This window comes from Chelmon rostratus, chromosome 9, assembly GCF_017976325.1.
Source record: "Chelmon rostratus isolate fCheRos1 chromosome 9, fCheRos1.pri, whole genome shotgun sequence".
In the NCBI taxonomy this organism is placed as follows: Eukaryota; Metazoa; Chordata; class Actinopteri; order Chaetodontiformes; family Chaetodontidae; genus Chelmon; species Chelmon rostratus.
Window position 1 is genome coordinate 15130690 of NC_055666.1, and position 16772 is coordinate 15147461.

Below are 16772 nucleotides of genomic sequence, written 5' to 3' on the forward strand. Positions count from 1 at the left end.
CACACACATGCACACACACACACACACACAGTGTCTCAAGTGTGTGTGTGGTGCTAAAAATAACTGCTAGTGTCATTCAAGGCTGATACCTGGAGACAAGAAATTGAGAAGTAATCAAAACAGAAACCCAGTAACATAAATAAGCCTGAGTGTGTGTGCATGCAAACCACACGCACACACAGACCAACAGCATCACATCTGCATGATTAATTGAAACCATCAGTAAGGGAGAATCAGCCTGGTAATTAATCAGGCTTAATGGTATTGGATGTGGGTTATTCATGTAGCCGCTGGCGTCAGTTGTGTTGCTCACTCAAACATCAAGGTGAATCATGGCGGAACTCACAGAAAGATGTTCACTTGATTCATAAAGCTGTGTTGTTTAGAGTTGTTTTTTTAACAGCTTCACTAATTGGATTCCTACTAATAGAAAGGTTGGTTGCTATTATGTGATGTATATAATTGGCTGAATTGATTGATTGAGGTAGTATTGTTGTTTGGACTAAACCTGGTTCAGAAGTTAAAAGATTCTGGTCCTGGAGGTTTAGATTTGGGTGTAAGACTGTGCAGGTGGTATATACTGATTATGAGAAGAATCATAAATGGAAATGAGCTAATTATTTCACAGAGGTGTTTTAGCATTTAAAGCTTGTCCTCACTGTAAAACCTCAAGTGAATGTTTTCCAACTCCTCTGGTCTGGCCTCATGTGTTTTCTTTATACTTCAGAAGTCACATTTTAAATTCAGATGTGGGGAACATGCACAGACTTGAAAATGTGAATTTTCTAAAGAAAATATTCACCTATGTAATGTATGAAAACAGGTGGTTTGAAGGTACATAGCTGTGTCCATATACCTCCATGATTTAAGAAACACTTGCTTCCATCAAATCAGAAATTAACAGACAGTTAAAACCCTCCAAGAGCAAATATTATTTTGATCTCTCGTATGAGGATCAGATGATTTGAGAGATACTGTCGTCTTAATCGTGCCCACTGATGGCACTCATGTCTGTTTGCATGCTGGTCAGATCAGCCACAGTTAGGGTTTTTAAGTCCAAACATTGTGCTTCTACTTAAGAACTTTTTCGGGGTAAAGATTTCATTTACAGTGGTCGCTCTTAAGCTCCACATCATTCAATCTGGCCAGAAGTCCTGCTAAAAATAGAGCTGAAGTCTTCACTGCAGCAGCTGTCAGATAAAACTCAGTTATTAGACCTGTCCGAAAGCGGGCTCTAGTGGCGATTACTGATTATTGCAACTATTGACCAAACAGAGATGTTGCCATCACAGTTCATCTCATAAAGGTTCTTTAACATCATAATCCAGAAAAGCTTGTGAGCAGCTCAGTTCAAACCACACATCCTGTCTCATGTGAGGAGGTTTTGCAAAGTTACACCATCACATAATTCTTTTTAAAGGCCCTGTGCACTCCTGCTGCACCCAATCGCCCTTCTGCTTAGAAGTCCTCTCAGGAAACTCACATCTTCACCATTTTTGTTAGTATGGGGACTTTTTGGGGACATTGCTTTGCCCACTTTCAACCTGCAGCAAGCTGTAATCAGGCAGAAGAAGTGAAAACACCTATGTGAGTGTGCAGGGCGTCTAGTTGGAACAACAGAGAATCATCAGCTGAATCTGCTGCTCCCTTTGTCTTTATGGAGTTTTACAGCGAGTTTCAGCTCATTGTTAACGGGTCGGTTCACTCTCGCTGCTCTCATAGTTTCTAAAAACCCAGTGTGCACAGTTACGATTTAAGAGACACAGTTACAGAACATAGTGGACGATTTGACAGCTAAAGAGACATATTTCTCTCAGGAGCTGGTGGAGGCCAAAAATAAGGATAAAAAGGAGTGAATGTTGGACTTACATTCATCAGGTGGACAAACATGACTGCAAATAAATGCTAATGCTGCCCCATAACTGCCTGATGTGTAAACAGGAAACTGTTTAGTTCACTAAAAGTGATTTGGCATTTTCGGAAAGAGTAAATATGTTTCATTGTAAGATTGATTAAACGAAAAGACGAAATCGCCAGTCATCATAAACTATATTATAATCTGAACTAAAACAGATCTCCATCTTTATTTTGCCTACAATCAGTGAACTTTTGAACACAGGCTGTGTCGTGATGTAACAATTCCCATTGAGCGTTTCACCAATGAGCACTTTAACAAACATTTTCCTCACAGACCAGGTCACTACAACTACACAAACCAGTAACAATGATGCTACCCAGCAATTATAAACTTTGCTTTTTCTGTTTCTGTAACTACGTTTCAAAAAAGTTGGGACGCTGTATAAAATCTGATTAGAAACACACTGTGATGATTTGCAAAACATTGAAACCCCATATTTAATTGAAAATAGCACAAAGACAACATAACAAATGTCGAGACTGAATTTCATTGTTTTTGAACATGATATCCTCATTTAAGATTTGATGCCAGCAACATGATTCAGAGAAGTCGGGACTAGGTCATGTTTCCCGCTCTGTTGCATCATCTCTTCTTTGAACACCCTGTAAGCCTGGGGTTACAGCAGCCGGACTCTGTTACTACGTAGCCCTGCTGTTGGAAAGCAGAATGTGGTTTTCCCTGCCCTTCCACTTCCCCTCAGGCTTTCAGTCTTTTAATGACATTATCTATTGTAGACAATGAAATCCCCAAATTCTTTGCAATTTTAATTGAACCAATTGTTGCACTATTTGCCAGCTCAGTCTGTCACAGCAGGGTGAACTCCTCCACATCTTTACTTCAGAAACAGTCAGCCTCTCTGGGAGGCGCTTTTATACCCAGTCATGTCACTCACCTGTTGCCAGTTAACTGTTTTCTTTCAGCATTTTTACAACTTTTCCAGTCTTCTGTTGCCACTGTCCCAACTTCTCTGAATCATGTTGCTGGCATCAAATTCTAAATGAGGATATCATTTTCAAAAACAAAGAAATGTCTCAGTTTCAACATTTGATATGCTGTCTTTCTGCTATTTTCAATAAAATGTGGGGTTTCAATGTTTTGCAAATCATCACATTCTGTTTCTGTTAACATTTTACACACAGTCCCAACTATTGTACATTATAGTGTGTACAAGAAGATGTTAAAAATGTTCAAAGCTAAAAAAGGAGATCTATTTAATGACATCCTGGTGTGCCACACACACACACACACACACACACACACACACACACACACACACACACACACACACACACACACAGACACACACACACAAGCTGTGCTCTCCATATGGATGCACTGCAGTAAGCATCATGCCAAATCTGCTTTTGGAGAGATTTGTTGACAGATGCTTGGTACAAGCTCAGACCACTTAGCACTGAACTCATAACTTCAACCGTTTGATTTTAAATTGTGTCACAGTTGTAAAAAAAAAAAAAACTTGGTCGAAATAGTTCTGGGATGAACGAGGTCAAGTTCAGCCGGAGCTCCAACCGCCTCGGACTGTTACATCCTGTCAAGTGAGACCTGAGGTGACCCGAGGGACAGACGCTGCGGGTTTCATAAGCAGTGATTTGCTCACAGCTCAGTTGTGGCACTTTTTCATTAGTTTAAACGTTTAGCACCATTTGAACTGTGAAACATCTCTAATCTTCATGGAAACACTCGCAGCTCCTCGCAGCTCCGAGTGAATTCAGTCTTTCTCCCAGACTACTTACTAGTTATTTTCGAACTGCATGTCTCATTCAGTGGAGCAATGTGAGCTCCCAGTTTATCATCATAATCAATAACTCGTGATCTGTCTCAGGTATTTTTCACAATGGAATGAATGGAAGACACATGACTCATTGTCCTGAGCATAAACCTTTTTTATCGTGTTCTGGTTCACCGTAGGTGACATTTCATAATTCATTTTTGTTTTAGACAAGCTTTGTTTGGTTTTAGCTAGTTTTCAATGTCTAAGAATACATCTTGCAGCAGATAAACAGGAAAAAACATGGTTTTGATAGTGTGTTGGGTTTTAGTTTTTATTAACTTTCCCAATCTATATAATATATATCATATATATAATACATAATGAAGGATATATTTCTGACATAGAATGAAAGTGAAAGGTGTATATATGTATATATATATAGTCACTATTCTATATTTTGATCCCTATTATTATATTTTATCATTACCTATTTTAGAATTCATATCCTTTCATTGGCAATATGTCCATTTTCACTAAGAGACTAATGAACTACATTTTCACATTGGCTCAATCATTTTGCTCTAAGGTGCTCATGTCGAGGTCACTTTCCCCCTGTTTTTGGCTTGCTGTTTTCAGTCACTTCACTGTTTCCTTTTTCTCTTGTTATCACTCCATCTTCCCCTTTTAATCTCAGATGGAATGGATTAATTCCTCTCTGTCTGTGGCCTTTTAATTCTCCCTCTAAAACTCCTCAGACTGTAGATTAAGTCATTTGAATGCTGGCGCAACATGTGGACGAGAGAGCAAGGGAGAGGGAGGAGAGAGAGAGAGCAGCAGCTGAAAGGGAAAGAGGGCGAGAGAGGGGCAGATTAAAAGTGTTGAGCGGTGTGAAGAGGGACAGACAGTGCTGCTGCTGCTGCTGCTGCTGCTGCTGCTGTGAAGAGCTGCTTTCACTTCAACTTGGTTGGCTTAGTTTGGAGTTTTGTGCTGCTTTGTTTGGCGTCTCCGCCTGAATTTGAAACATGTAGAGATGGATGGAGTCAGTCAGGATTTCTCGTGCATGGATTAGAGCTGGTTTTTAGATGTGACCGGCATGGGACACTCAGAGAGGTCACCAAAGTCAGAGCTGGAGCCTGAGCTGGATCTCTGAGAAGTCCAGAGAGAGGAGGGAAGAGGAAAACAGGAGAGATAAAAACAGACAAGATCAGAGAGAAGAGCCTGAGCGAGAGAGAGGAGGGGAAGATTTGGCAGCTCTGGGGGAACAGTGGGGGGAGTTACTTTTGGACCAGGGGAGGTTCGGTAATGGGTAACTGCACCAAACCATCTATGAAAGACAAAATGAAGAAGGTAAGAGCTTTTTCTCTCATCTCCATTAAACTGTTTAAATGGAGCTTGATGCTTTTGCTTGCTAATTGACACTTTTACAAATATGCATCTGCTGGAATTTATTAGTTCTGCAATTGATTATAAAACATCTCAGCAACTTTGTCGACTCTTTGTTGACATGTGGGAGCAGTATATGTAACAAAATACTAGTTCAAAAGCCCACTTAGTGGCTTTTGGAGCTTTCTCTGCAGCGTGTCATCATTTAATCTCTGAATAATAGTTTAGCACTGCTTTCAGTCATTAGACCAGACAATTAGCAGAATTATCAGTAGACACTGCAGCAGGGTGGACACAGAAGAAGAATCAGGACAGCTTTTCACAGCAAAGATAATAGCTGATGTGAGTGGATTGCCTTGAAATAATAAGCAGCTTATGTAATGCAGGCTTACAACCACATTTGCGTGACTAGAAAACATGTGGGTCTTAGCCTTGTTCCTTGAAAGATGTGATTACGTGTGAAGAAGTCAGCCGTGCTGATAGTTGCAGTGGTGGAATAACAGCCTGGTCTGCCCCTAAAGGGGGATGGGGATGGGAAGGTGAGGGCAGTGGGCCAGCAGGGTCTGCAGCCGGAGGGAGAGGAGGATCAGAGTGTGGAGGATAAGCTGTTCCACGATCCCGTCGGTGCGCTGGTGAAGAACTGCAACATGCTGCACAACATCGTGGGCCCAGCCTGCATCTTCCTTAAACAGGGCTTTTCACAGACACTCGTATGTAGCAGAACACAGAGCGTGCACTTTGTGCCCTCACACAACCTCGGTGCAACTTTTCCCACCCGATCCATCAATTCATTTTCACCCCATCACCGGTCCGGGTCAGACGATCAAACCTGCTGGCACCGCACGTGCTCAGAGCGGTCGATCATTCAGTTCCATGGAAATTATTGACCGGCGGGAAAAGTGGGCGGCTGCTGCCGGCCTTCAGACAAGGCCAGGACCAGGTTCACCGCTAGAAATAGTGGGTCAACTCTGGGCTCATACCTTTTGATTAACTCTTCCAAAATGAACAGAACTGATAAACCGTGTCTGTGGGTTTCCAGTCTGACCTGTAACACAGCTCTGATGGGAAATCTCACATTAAAGGAGAAGTGCAACACATTGAGCATGATGAGGTTTTTCCAATTGTGCAAATCACACCAGCTTTTCATCTGATCTGAATCTTATTCTAGTAATTTTGTCAGTGTGTCCCAGTGTAAGGTCCCTCTTTGTCAAATATACACTGGTTTGAACTTGGCGCCTTTAGTTTGTTGTGGGAAAAATGAGACCAAAGTAAATGAATCTGTGAAGCTCTTAGCCAAAGATCCCTGATACCGAACCACAACTTCCATCCTGCGTGTGTGTGTGTGTGTGTGTGTGTGTGTGTGTGTGTGTGTGTGTGTGTGTGTTCTTTTATAGACCATCTTGAGCGGTATGTACAAGATGTATGCATACGTGTTTTTATGTGTGTCTGAACAGTGGACATGTGTAAAAAGGTCTCTGTACCAACTAAACCTCCCAAATCTCATAATCTCCAGATGTATGTTGCCTGGCAACCTCCCACAAATAATCCTTACCCTTTGTGATTTATGGTACATGACTTGTCATGTACGTCATAATGCCTTATACTGTTTAATCCACACATATATATATAGGTTTTCATCTCCAGATGCTCTGGGTTTGTCTATGTGATACAGCTTACTGAACAGCTACACTTACTCACAAATTATGCTAAAGTATAAAATCCTGACTATAAAACATATGCGGGCTTAGTTTCAGTTCAACGTCACAGAAAACATTTCAAATAGCGAAATACCATCCCCACTGCTGAGACACATAAAGCCAAGCTCCATTCATCATTTCTCTCATTTCTTCTGGTCACTTGATGTTCGTGTTTGTGCATCTTTTCCGCCTGTTCAGTGGTTGTCCGGTTGTAATAACGCTGCTTTAAATGCAACAGTGTTTTTATGTCTGTGCCATCTCAAACAAGCTCTCACTGTGTGAAGTGAGAAGCTAACCTGAGTCTCTGCTTCCTCCAACAGGACAGAGAGCTGAGGCCAGAGGAGATCGAAGGTGAGGCGGCCTCTCCACAGCAGACCTCAGTCTCTTCATGGCACATTCACACCACAGCCGACCTGAATATGAACGCGTGTTCTCTGTCTCTTTCTATCAGAGCTCCGCGAGGCGTTCGTGGAGTTTGACAGGAACAAAAAAGGCTACATCAGTCATAAAGACCTGGGGGAGTGTATGAGGACCATGGGATACATGCCAACAGAGATGGAGCTCATCGAACTGAGCCAGCAGATCTGTGAGTGGAGCATCTGAGAGAACAGAGCAGAACAGGGCAGAAAACAGCAACTGAATAGAATAGAATAGAATAGATTGGGGCACCCTGGCAGCCAAATGGTTAAGGCACATACCACTATAACTGCTATATCACCAGATTGGGACAGGAACAAGACAGATCTCAACTAGAACAAAACAGAGCAGAACAGAATGAGAATCAAGGAGCTGGCGGCAGAAACTTCTTGAAAGATCTTTCAAGTACATGACTGATTTCTCTCACAGCGATGAAAACAAAATGGCTTGTGTTCACTGTTAATGCGGCTAGTTAATAATTCAGTCATTCAGGAAAGGATTGGTTCAGAGAGCAGGGACTGACTCATAACGTGTGTGTTGTAGGTGGAGGTAAAGTGGACTTTGAGGACTTTGTGGAGCTGATGGGACCCAAGATGCTGGCAGAGACAGCAGACATGATCGGAGTCAAAGAGCTACGAGACGCATTCAAAGAGGTGAGGATGAACACACTGGTGCTTATAGCTGGCTGCTGGGAGACACATGACAATTCAAAAAGCATCAGTTTCTACCCCTGCAATACCTGAGCTATGTGCTGTTATTCAGGTCTATCCTAATTAGATAAAAGGCACTTTTTTTTAAATGTCGTATCAATAACAGTTTAATGTTGATACCTGTGTTTGCTGCACCTGCTGTGAAAAAAGCTCAGTTGGAACAACAGGAGGAGGATGCTGGGTGCTGTTCACACATCACCAATGTTTTGCGCACATTTAATGGAAAAAATGGCTCCCTGGTGCCGGCAAAGACAGAAAGCAAAACGGCGTGAAAAGTCCAAGACAGACAGACTTCTACTTTTCATTTTTTTTAACAACAGACACTGATGCCAGTGTGTTCAAGACATGATGAAATGTAGATGTGATCATGTATCTGCGTGTGTTCAGTTTGACTCGAACGGCGACGGTCAGATCAGTTTGACTGAGCTGCGTGAGGCCATGAAGAAGCTGATGGGAGAACAAGTGACCAACAGAGAGATCAACGAGATCCTCCGGGACGTGGACCTCAACGGGGACGGCCTGGTGGACTTTGAGGGTGAGAGAAATTCGCTTTGCCGTCCTCTTCGCGGCCCTTGCTCATCCCCATCTTGGACCCCCTCACTCCTCTCTCTTGTCTTTTCAGAGTTTGTGCGGATGATGTCTCGCTGACCTCTCCAGCTGCCCACATGTCAGATGGACACGGACATTATGCAACTGCTGGATTACACACTACATTTGTAGTGAACATTATTCTTCTGCTCTTAAGAGCACTTATCTAAAATTGTATTTTTTATATTAAATGAGAAAGAAAAAAAGCTTTACATAAACAAAAAAGCATCCAGCCTGCGACTGACATGGCTATGATCTGAACTGAGGTGCAGCACAAAGAAGTATTTCAGCAGCTGGAAACATATCATAAGACAACAATCACGACTGTGTTTTTGTATGTAACCAATGTATTTTTATATAACCAATGTTTGTCCTTTGAGTGTAAAATCTTGTTTGTAAAACTGTAAAAAATCTTTTTTTAATTAAAGACATGTACAAAAAAATGAGATGACAAATTTTTCCTATCAGGTGAACGTGTGAAGGATAAATAAGGAGTTTAAAACATATAAACAGCTTGAAACACACTGAGAGTCAAACGGTTTGTTGAATCGTGAGAGGGCAGGAGAGGAGATTCACGGCTTACATGGAGATTCAGCAAGATCGCACGCTGCCTGCGCTGAGCTAAACAAGGTGTGTAGGAAAATATCAGGAGGAGCGACTGCTCTAAACAAGCCGGCAGGCATGCATAAACATGATATGGACGCCCAGAGCGGGACACAGCTCACTGTCGTCTACCAGCGACGTCTAAGCCTGAATGAAAGAGGACAGTCAGTTCAACCGCAGAAAATGGGCCACTAAGTTGAATTAAATGTCAAATAGGAGTCAAAAGACAAATAATTATTTTCAAATTTAATTGCATTTGGATTCTAAATGGTTTGCATAAAAGATATATTAGATTTATACATTCTTGTCTCCAAATCAATTCATTTGATTTTACTCATTTTATTTCAAATACATATAAAGACAGGATTTTGGCCCTATTTTACAGTAACATGCCACCTGCTTATGGAGCATTGTAAGGCTGAATATCAGAGCTGATCTGACACAGTCCAGCACATGATCAGCAGCAGACTTTTGCAGAAATTGAGAAAAATGTATTAATTTCACATTTTTGATCATCTTGTTCTTTTATTTCTCTGTTTTCCTCATGAACATTTTCAGTCAGATGATTTTTCAGTAATAAGTAACAACAACAACATCTTTGAAATCAAGATTTTCCTTTTTATTGAAAACTTGGCCTGGATTCTGTACAGCAGAGAGGGTGTGCAAAGCACAGGGGCAAGAAGTTGGGGGGCAGGGGGCTCTAGGGACTCAGTTACCCATGGCGCATCATGAGCCGAGAATCGAGTGTGTAAAACAGCCAGAGGTGTCATGTTCCCTCTTCGGTGTTTCAGAGGACTGTGGAGGGGAGTGGAGTGAGGGACTAAAAAAAAAAGGGAGAAAAGGGGGGAAAGCAAAACTCAGCCCATAGGGGAGAAAGAGAAAAGTAGAGACAGAGAGGAATGGAGGGTGGTCCTTCCACTGAGGTGTTGTCTCCAGTCAGGGGCAGATCTAAATCCTCACCCTTCCCCTCACTACATTAGATCACAGACCGTTTAAGGTGCTGAGGTTAGGCCTCAGACATCTCTCCCCCTTTCCCTCTTCCTCCGCCCCTCTCCCTCACCTCCGCTCTTTCTCTTTCTCTCCTTCCCCGAGCCTCACTTGCTGGCCATGGTGTAGCAGCCCTGTTGGTGCCACTGCATGTCACGGATACGCCTCACGGACTGGAACTGAGGATGGCGGGCGCCGTACTCGTTGAAGTGCCTGAAGTCGCCCTTCTCCAGCAGGTACTGGCTGCCACGGTATCCAGGGAACTGGTATCCCACCCAGCTGTTGGACAAAAAAGAGGAAACGTGTCAGCATGGGCTCAACTCTACCTCTTGTGAGGCCTCTCTTTGAGCTCTTTCGCGATGTTTGAGCTGCAACCAACACTTACGTTCCACAGCTGACGATGATGCTGCCCACTCTGTCGGTGAAGCCATAGGAGAACAGGCTGGGAACGTCATCGTCCATGATCTCCATCTTGCGGCCCTTGAACTCTCCGACCTCGTACAGGCAGATCTTGTGCTTCTCGGGGTCCTGGGAGAGAGAAAGACACCAGTTTAGGGAGGAGCATAGAGCAAAAGAGAAGAACTTGAGAGTGTTTTTTTTCCGTACCATTTTGACAGGCCTGAAAGACAGCAGGTAGTCGTTCTTCTGGCAGTTGCTCCAGGAGTCCCAGCGAGGGTACTCTCCCTTCTCCAGGATGTACATCTCACCACAGAAGTTCATCTGCTCAAAGCCCACGAAGCTACAGACGAGACAAGAGCATGAAGCATCCGCGCCACAACAAGCGCTTTGAGAGTGAAAACGCACCCAATGCATCCCTTTTTTTTTAGACTTACGGTCCGCACTCGACGCGCAGGGAGCGCACGCGGTCCATGCCCATCTCACACACATTCATGCACTCGTTGCTGATCTCAATCATGCGACCCTGGAAGTTCTCCTGGTCGAACACGTACATCTGGAGGGGACAGATGCCCACAGTCAGTGTCAGTGCATCAACAGAAAAGGGTCAGTGATATGATAAACTGAATTTATCTCAGTGTGGCTTAGACGAAAGCCACTATTCTGATTCAGGAGTACCATGAGAGCCACCCACCTTGTAGGACATCATTCCCATCTCAGACTTCTTGCCCTGAGCAGCCTTCCCATCGGTCTGGGAAGAAGTCTTGGACTTATCTCCACTGGACATGATTACTGGGTAGAAAGAGAGGGGAGAAAAACACTGAGAGGATGTTCATGTGACAAATCCAGCCTGCTTTGATGGTGTCAGGATGCGTTAGTGATAGAGGAATGATTATACATGCAAAAATATAAATAAGTATATGGAATAATTTGTATATTTTGCATCTCTTCCTCCTACTTTGTATCTCCACACACCTGCAGGCGTACAGTATGCATGTGTGTGTGTACCTTACCTGTCTGTGTGTGCGATGCCTGCGCCGAGCCTCACTCAAGAGTGTGTGTGGCTCGGAGTGCGCCTCTCCCTTTTATACGCTGGCGCCCATAGGAGAGGGATTATGGGCAGAGAAACAAACCTGCTGAGGTCAGAGGCGCGAGACAAAAGAAACTCAACATCATCAGAGAGGGACGGACAGAGGGGACGGGCGCAGGCAGAGGAGGACCGACAGGAGCTGTGGAACACACTGAAGACCAGTTACTGATAATGAAACACAAGTCCATGTTCCTCACATCAACTTTTAGAGGTTAATAATGTACCCTGAAGCATTTAGTCTTATATTTCACTCTGTATTCTCACCATAACAATCCAGTCTATCAAAATATAAACCAGCACACAAACTTTTACTATAATTGATTGATCCTATTGGCGACATGAATGTGTGGCTTCAAACTTCTGGCTTTTACATTAGGTGGCCACAGTTAAACATCATTTAATAGAAATATTCCAGGCCAAATGTTTCCATATAATGTCAGTGAGTGACATTTGTGTGTGATACATGAATCTGTATAAAATGCTACCTTGCAAACTTTTCACCCCCACACAAAGGCAAGAGACCACAGTCCGCATTTGATAGATTTGATAGAACAGGGTTGGCAGACTGGATGTGATTTATGACTTGATAAGTGTATAAATTAGGATGTAGCTGCAGGGAAACTGAGCTGTTGCATCCAGTCTGTAATGGGTGCTCTTGATCCCAGGGCTCCAATGTGGAAACCATTGATTTTGCTAAACCATACACCTGTGTGCACACAGGTGTACCTGTGCTCTTGAAGGTGCGCGCGCAAGAGCGTTTTGTGACTTTGAGACATTGTATGAACAGGACCAAAATGAAACTTTAACTTTTTTCTATACATGCGGACCCACCCCGTTATCTCCTTCTGTGTCCCCCCGTGGTGCCTCTGCTCCGCCGTTAATCCCCACATTCTCCACCCCGATCCCGACCCTTTGTGCCGGGGCACGCGCTGGACTGCTGACCGGGGTCCGAACATACCGGAGCGCCTTTGTTTCAGAGCAGCAGCAGCACTATGGGATCTGCTGAGCTGGCCGCTGGAGCGAGACAACAGCGTCCAGCGGCGTCGCGGCGAATCCGGGAGCGCGCTGCGCTGCCGGCGCCGCCGCTGTGCCCAATGGACGAAGTGCGCGGTCCGAGTCAGAGCCGCGAACGCGCACCGGCAGGCGCGCTCCCCGACCGTCGATATAAAACTGAAGCGCCAGGTTCTCCCAAAGCTCTACGCGAGGCAGGCGGTAGGCGCGTACCACTCCAAAGCTCTTCCAATAAAGTGCCAATCTAGGTAAGGCTGCATCTCTGCTCTCAACACGGCTCAGGGTCAGACAGACAGCTGCTCTCCAGCTGCTTCACACACACACTGAAACCCAAAAAGCACTCTGAAACACCTGTACAACATGCTACTTGTTACCAGCACTGTGTTTCATATTTCACCTTTTTAAAACGTAAATGAACAGTTTTTGGGCCAGACCTCCTCCAGATGTTTCCGCTCAGTGTGTTGTGAGTTGTAGCTGTGTAGCCTGAAACTGAACGCCATCATTTTTTACACTTACAAAACATGCAGAACAGTTCAGAATATTACATTTCTTAATCACCGATGCTAAAGGACACTTTTTCTCCCACACTGTTTCCCCCTTATCGTCTTGCCTTGTACTTCACCTCCTATCTCTGTCCTCATTTGCCCCCTCAGGAGTAAAGATGTACAGAACTACAAGGTCCCCAATGATGCAGCCGCTGGTCAACTCAGGAATGGGCATGGCTCCTTTCTTCAAGGTAAACACACACTCACTCACTTGTACACAGATTATGTAAAGCTGGATGTCTATTTGTGTTTATGTTCTGGTGTTAATAGATCTGGGTATGATACTACATTTTAGCTGTAGATTGATTTTACATGTGTGCTGCTACATCCACTGTGTGTCTGCATCACCCAAGACAAATTTCTCAAGTGCAACCTCATTGCCAACTGACCTTTCCGTCTGCCCAGGTGACTGTGTTCGAGCAGGAGCATTTCCAGGGCAAGTGCCTGGAGTTCACCTCCGAGTGCTGCAACATTCAGGAGTGCGGACTGGACAACATCCGCTCCATCAGGGTGGAGAGCGGAGCGTAAGTGTTGCAAACTTTTAACAAAAATGAGGCCCGGTGTGCTGACTGTACAAAACCTCTCATGAAACGAGTCAAGCTTCTTCAGATGGACGCGCACTGATGTTGACCGCTCCCTCTCTCTGAACAGCTGGGTGGGTTTCGAGCACCATGACTTCCAGGGCCAGCAGTTCATCCTGGAGAGAGGAGAGTACCCCCACTGGGACGCTTACAGTGGCTCCCTCTCCTACCATGTGGAGCGCCTCATGTCTCTGCGCCCCATCTACTGCGCCGTGAGTGACCTCCTGTCTCCTTAGCTTTCATGTGGCTTTCAGCAATTACCCCAGGAAACCAATATCCCAACTGTCTCTCCCTCTTTCTGCCCTGCAGTCCCACCAGAGCAGTCGCATGATCATCTTTGAGAGGGAGAACTTCATGGGCCGCAGTGTGGAGATCTGTGATGACTACCCCTCTCTGCAGGCCATGGGCTGGATGATGCCTGAGGTTGGCTCCATGCACGTGCAGTGCGGCGCGTAAGTTCATTACAAATCTGCATGAACAACACTAATAAGATTTTGTCAGGAAATGCATCGACAAATAGTCAAATTTTAGTCTGCACACTGGAAAAAATAACTCTGCACACTGTCACTAACTGCTGATTATCACTTAGCCTGTTATATGTAATAGACATACCAGCTGGAAGCTCTGAGCATGCACTGAATTCCCACACTGTCACAGCAGCTCATGCAGCTCCTAAAATAGTCCCACTAACCCTCGCTGCCTTCTCTGTGCACCCCACAGCTTTGTGTGCTACCAGCACCCAGGCTACAGGGGCCAGCAGTACATCATGGAGTGTGAGAGACACAGCGGAGACTACCAGCACTGGAGGAACTGGGGCTCCCACTGTCAGACCCCCCAGATCCAGTCCATCAGGCGCATCCAGCACTGAGAGGAGGACAGGCCGAGACTGAGACAGCCCCCGACTCCCCCCGACCCCCACCCCCCTTTTACCCGCAACCCCCTCCTCTCTTCCTCTTTCTCTCTTCAATCCTTTCCTTCCTCTTACTTGAGCCGCAACAGCCGCCCCAACTCCACACCACTGATTTACAGCCGCTGCCAGAGTGTGATAAGAGACAATATCGCACTGTTAAAGCACAGGGAAACACACGCTCCACACACAGACACACACACGGACACACACACACACCTGACATAACTGACACTCACACAGTGTCTTTTTATGGTTTAGAGGTCCCTACACACTCCCGCACAAACACGCACCTGCGCTGCACTCTTACCTGAGATGAGCGAGGAGTCAAACAGAGGGGGGATGAAGCTCCACATGGCGCCGTTAACCAGGAAAGCCTCCCCAGCTGCACTCACCCTCCTCAGTGCAGCGGACTGCGCTGTGGTGCAGCTCAGATGTGTTCTGTTGTTGTGTGTAGGAGGTTGATCCACAGGTTGATAACTAATAAACTCATTTTCACCTCATGCATTGTTGTTTTATTCTAAAAGAGTGAATGTAAATTCATTACGCTGTTGCTGACTTGTTTAGAAAGACATGAATAAAATATGAAATGCAGCACCTGCATGCTTCTCTGCACAGAGAACATTTGGCTGGAGCTCATGTCGGCTGCAGTGGGTTTTAATTAATCTAAAAGTATCAAAATGTCTATAGGCACCTCGCAAACTTAAAGTATATATTGCAGGAGTGGTTTTACGACTTTCTACTGAGCATAATTAGATTTCATTAACTGACATGAAGTCAAGCTGTCCACTGATCTCTCTGAAGGATGAAACTACAAACTTCTTACAGCAGCCATTCAAGTCAGAGTTCTTACATTAACATTTGTTCATGCCTGAAAATGTATCCACATGATGACCTGTGTTCATGTATACCCGCCAAACTAATTTAAGGTAATTTAAGGTATTTTTACCATTTAGTATTGTGGCAGAGAGCTGAGCGCAGGGAAACATAGGAAAAATATTGCAAACAGAAAACAAAAACCGACAAATTATAGGCAGCATTTAGTAAAAAAAGGTAAAAATGGTAATTTAACTACATTATAACTGGTCAATAACAATCAACCATGCGGCTGTGTGATCCGGCCTTTAATCTGGATCTTTCCTTTCACTCGAAAAACTTGAGGTGAGGGAGAAAATGAAATCTGCACCCTGATGATGAGCCTCACTCTCAGTGACGTGTTCATGGAGTCATACAAAGAGCTGATGTTACGCAGGAAGTAGAGAGGAAGCGTTTATTGTGGAAGTCAAGATGAGTCCTGGACGAAAAAGTGCAACGAGGAACGTTGTGAAACATAACCTGAACAGTATTACTTAACAGTAAAACAAGGTTTTCCTGGAACATTTGCAAACTGGTAGAACAGAAGCTGACATTATCAATCATACTTAAAAATAATGCGTCGTCATAGTTGTATTTACAACTAATAAAACACTCTTGATTGCTTTGTCAGTGCAGAAACCTGATGTTTTTTTTGCAGTCCTGCAACAGTTTGGTTCGTGTCATTTTCAACAGTTAAAACAAAGTTTACTTAACATGTCTGCGTAAAAATCACAAATTACTGAACTTCGCAGTAACAACCTTCTAACTCTTTGCATAAAATCACTGGCAAAATAAAGTACAAAAAATGGGTAATTTCAGTCACCTTTGGCAGTTTGACAATTGTTGATCACAGAACCCATCACTGTTTTGTCTGACGATGACTTAGCCTCTGGGGGAAAACAGCCAATGTTCAGGGGCTCACGATGTAACCAGCGACATCTGGATTAAAGACATCTGGGCATTCCTCTTCTGTGTGCTGGTCATTGTTTTTAGTCTGATTAGCTACTTCACTTTCAAACCCGACAACAACTCGACATTTTGGCTAATGTCTATTAACAGACATCCACATAAGAATTCAGATAAATTCTAAAAAGCTGATAAAAAGCTAAATCGTCCTCAGACGATCGTTGATGGGTTCTACCTCTTTTGCTCTCTGCACAGACCGCTGACCTGCATGCAACCGAAGCCTGCTCAAACGTGACTGGTCAATACAATTCAGACTACAACAGAAACCAGAGTGCTTGTGTCTGTTTATAGAGATCAGACAGTTTTTAAGTTTGTAAACTCAACTCAAGAGCTGAAACTGAGTTTTGTTGCTCATTAAACTCACATAAGTGTCTTTACGCATTATG

At 44.2% G+C, this 16772-nt stretch overlaps 3 protein-coding genes across 3 annotated transcripts; 2 read left to right on the forward strand and 1 right to left on the reverse strand.

Moving 5' to 3' along the window:
• Nucleotides 1-4952: 4952 nt before the first annotated feature.
• On the forward strand, nucleotides 4953-8505 carry cabp2b (calcium binding protein 2b). The gene is made up of 6 exons (XM_041943565.1): nucleotides 4953-4997; nucleotides 7051-7081; nucleotides 7182-7316; nucleotides 7691-7800; nucleotides 8245-8392; nucleotides 8480-8505. Exons 1-6 carry the CDS (start codon nucleotides 4953-4955, stop codon nucleotides 8503-8505), a joined length of 495 nt encoding a protein of 164 aa, XP_041799499.1.
• Nucleotides 8506-10142: 1637 nt separating this feature from the next.
• On the reverse strand, nucleotides 10143-11218 carry LOC121611172 (beta-crystallin B1-like). The gene is made up of 5 exons (XM_041943563.1): nucleotides 11126-11218; nucleotides 10869-10987; nucleotides 10642-10774; nucleotides 10421-10563; nucleotides 10143-10314 (listed from the first exon to the last, which is right to left on the reverse strand). Exons 1-5 carry the CDS (start codon nucleotides 11216-11218, stop codon nucleotides 10143-10145), a joined length of 660 nt encoding a protein of 219 aa, XP_041799497.1.
• Nucleotides 11219-13193: 1975 nt separating this feature from the next.
• cryba1l1 (crystallin, beta A1, like 1) lies at nucleotides 13194-14526 on the forward strand. Its single transcript, XM_041943564.1, has 5 exons — nucleotides 13194-13268; nucleotides 13483-13601; nucleotides 13729-13870; nucleotides 13968-14110; nucleotides 14379-14526. Exons 1-5 carry the CDS (start codon nucleotides 13194-13196, stop codon nucleotides 14524-14526), a joined length of 627 nt encoding a protein of 208 aa, XP_041799498.1.
• Nucleotides 14527-16772: the final 2246 nt, after the last annotated feature.

What these genes read in the sequence shown, in the direction of transcription:
- cabp2b (XM_041943565.1), top strand. Translation starts at nt 4,953, where the DNA reads ATGGGTAACTGCACCAAACCATCTATGAAAGACAAAATGAAGAAG. An exon ending in TGAAAGACAAAATGAAGAAG is followed by an intron (nt 4,998 to 7,050) that starts GTAAGAGCTTTT and finishes TTCCTCCAACAG; the next exon opens with GACAGAGAGCTGAGGCCAGA. An exon ending in CGAACTGAGCCAGCAGATCT is followed by an intron (nt 7,317 to 7,690) that starts GTGAGTGGAGCA and finishes TGTGTGTTGTAG; the next exon opens with GTGGAGGTAAAGTGGACTTT.
- LOC121611172 (XM_041943563.1), bottom strand. Translation starts at nt 11,218, where the DNA reads ATGTCCAGTGGAGATAAGTCCAAGACTTCTTCCCAGACCGATGGGAAG. An exon ending in TGGGAATGATGTCCTACAAG is followed by an intron (nt 10,988 to 11,125) that starts GTGGGTGGCTCT and finishes TGTCCCCTCCAG; the next exon opens with ATGTACGTGTTCGACCAGGA. An exon ending in CTGCGCGTCGAGTGCGGACC is followed by an intron (nt 10,775 to 10,868) that starts GTAAGTCTAAAA and finishes TCTCGTCTGTAG; the next exon opens with CTTCGTGGGCTTTGAGCAGA.
- cryba1l1 (XM_041943564.1), top strand. Translation starts at nt 13,194, where the DNA reads ATGTACAGAACTACAAGGTCCCCAATGATGCAGCCGCTGGTCAACTCA. An exon ending in ATCAGGGTGGAGAGCGGAGC is followed by an intron (nt 13,602 to 13,728) that starts GTAAGTGTTGCA and finishes CTCTCTGAACAG; the next exon opens with CTGGGTGGGTTTCGAGCACC. An exon ending in TGCGCCCCATCTACTGCGCC is followed by an intron (nt 13,871 to 13,967) that starts GTGAGTGACCTC and finishes TCTGCCCTGCAG; the next exon opens with TCCCACCAGAGCAGTCGCAT.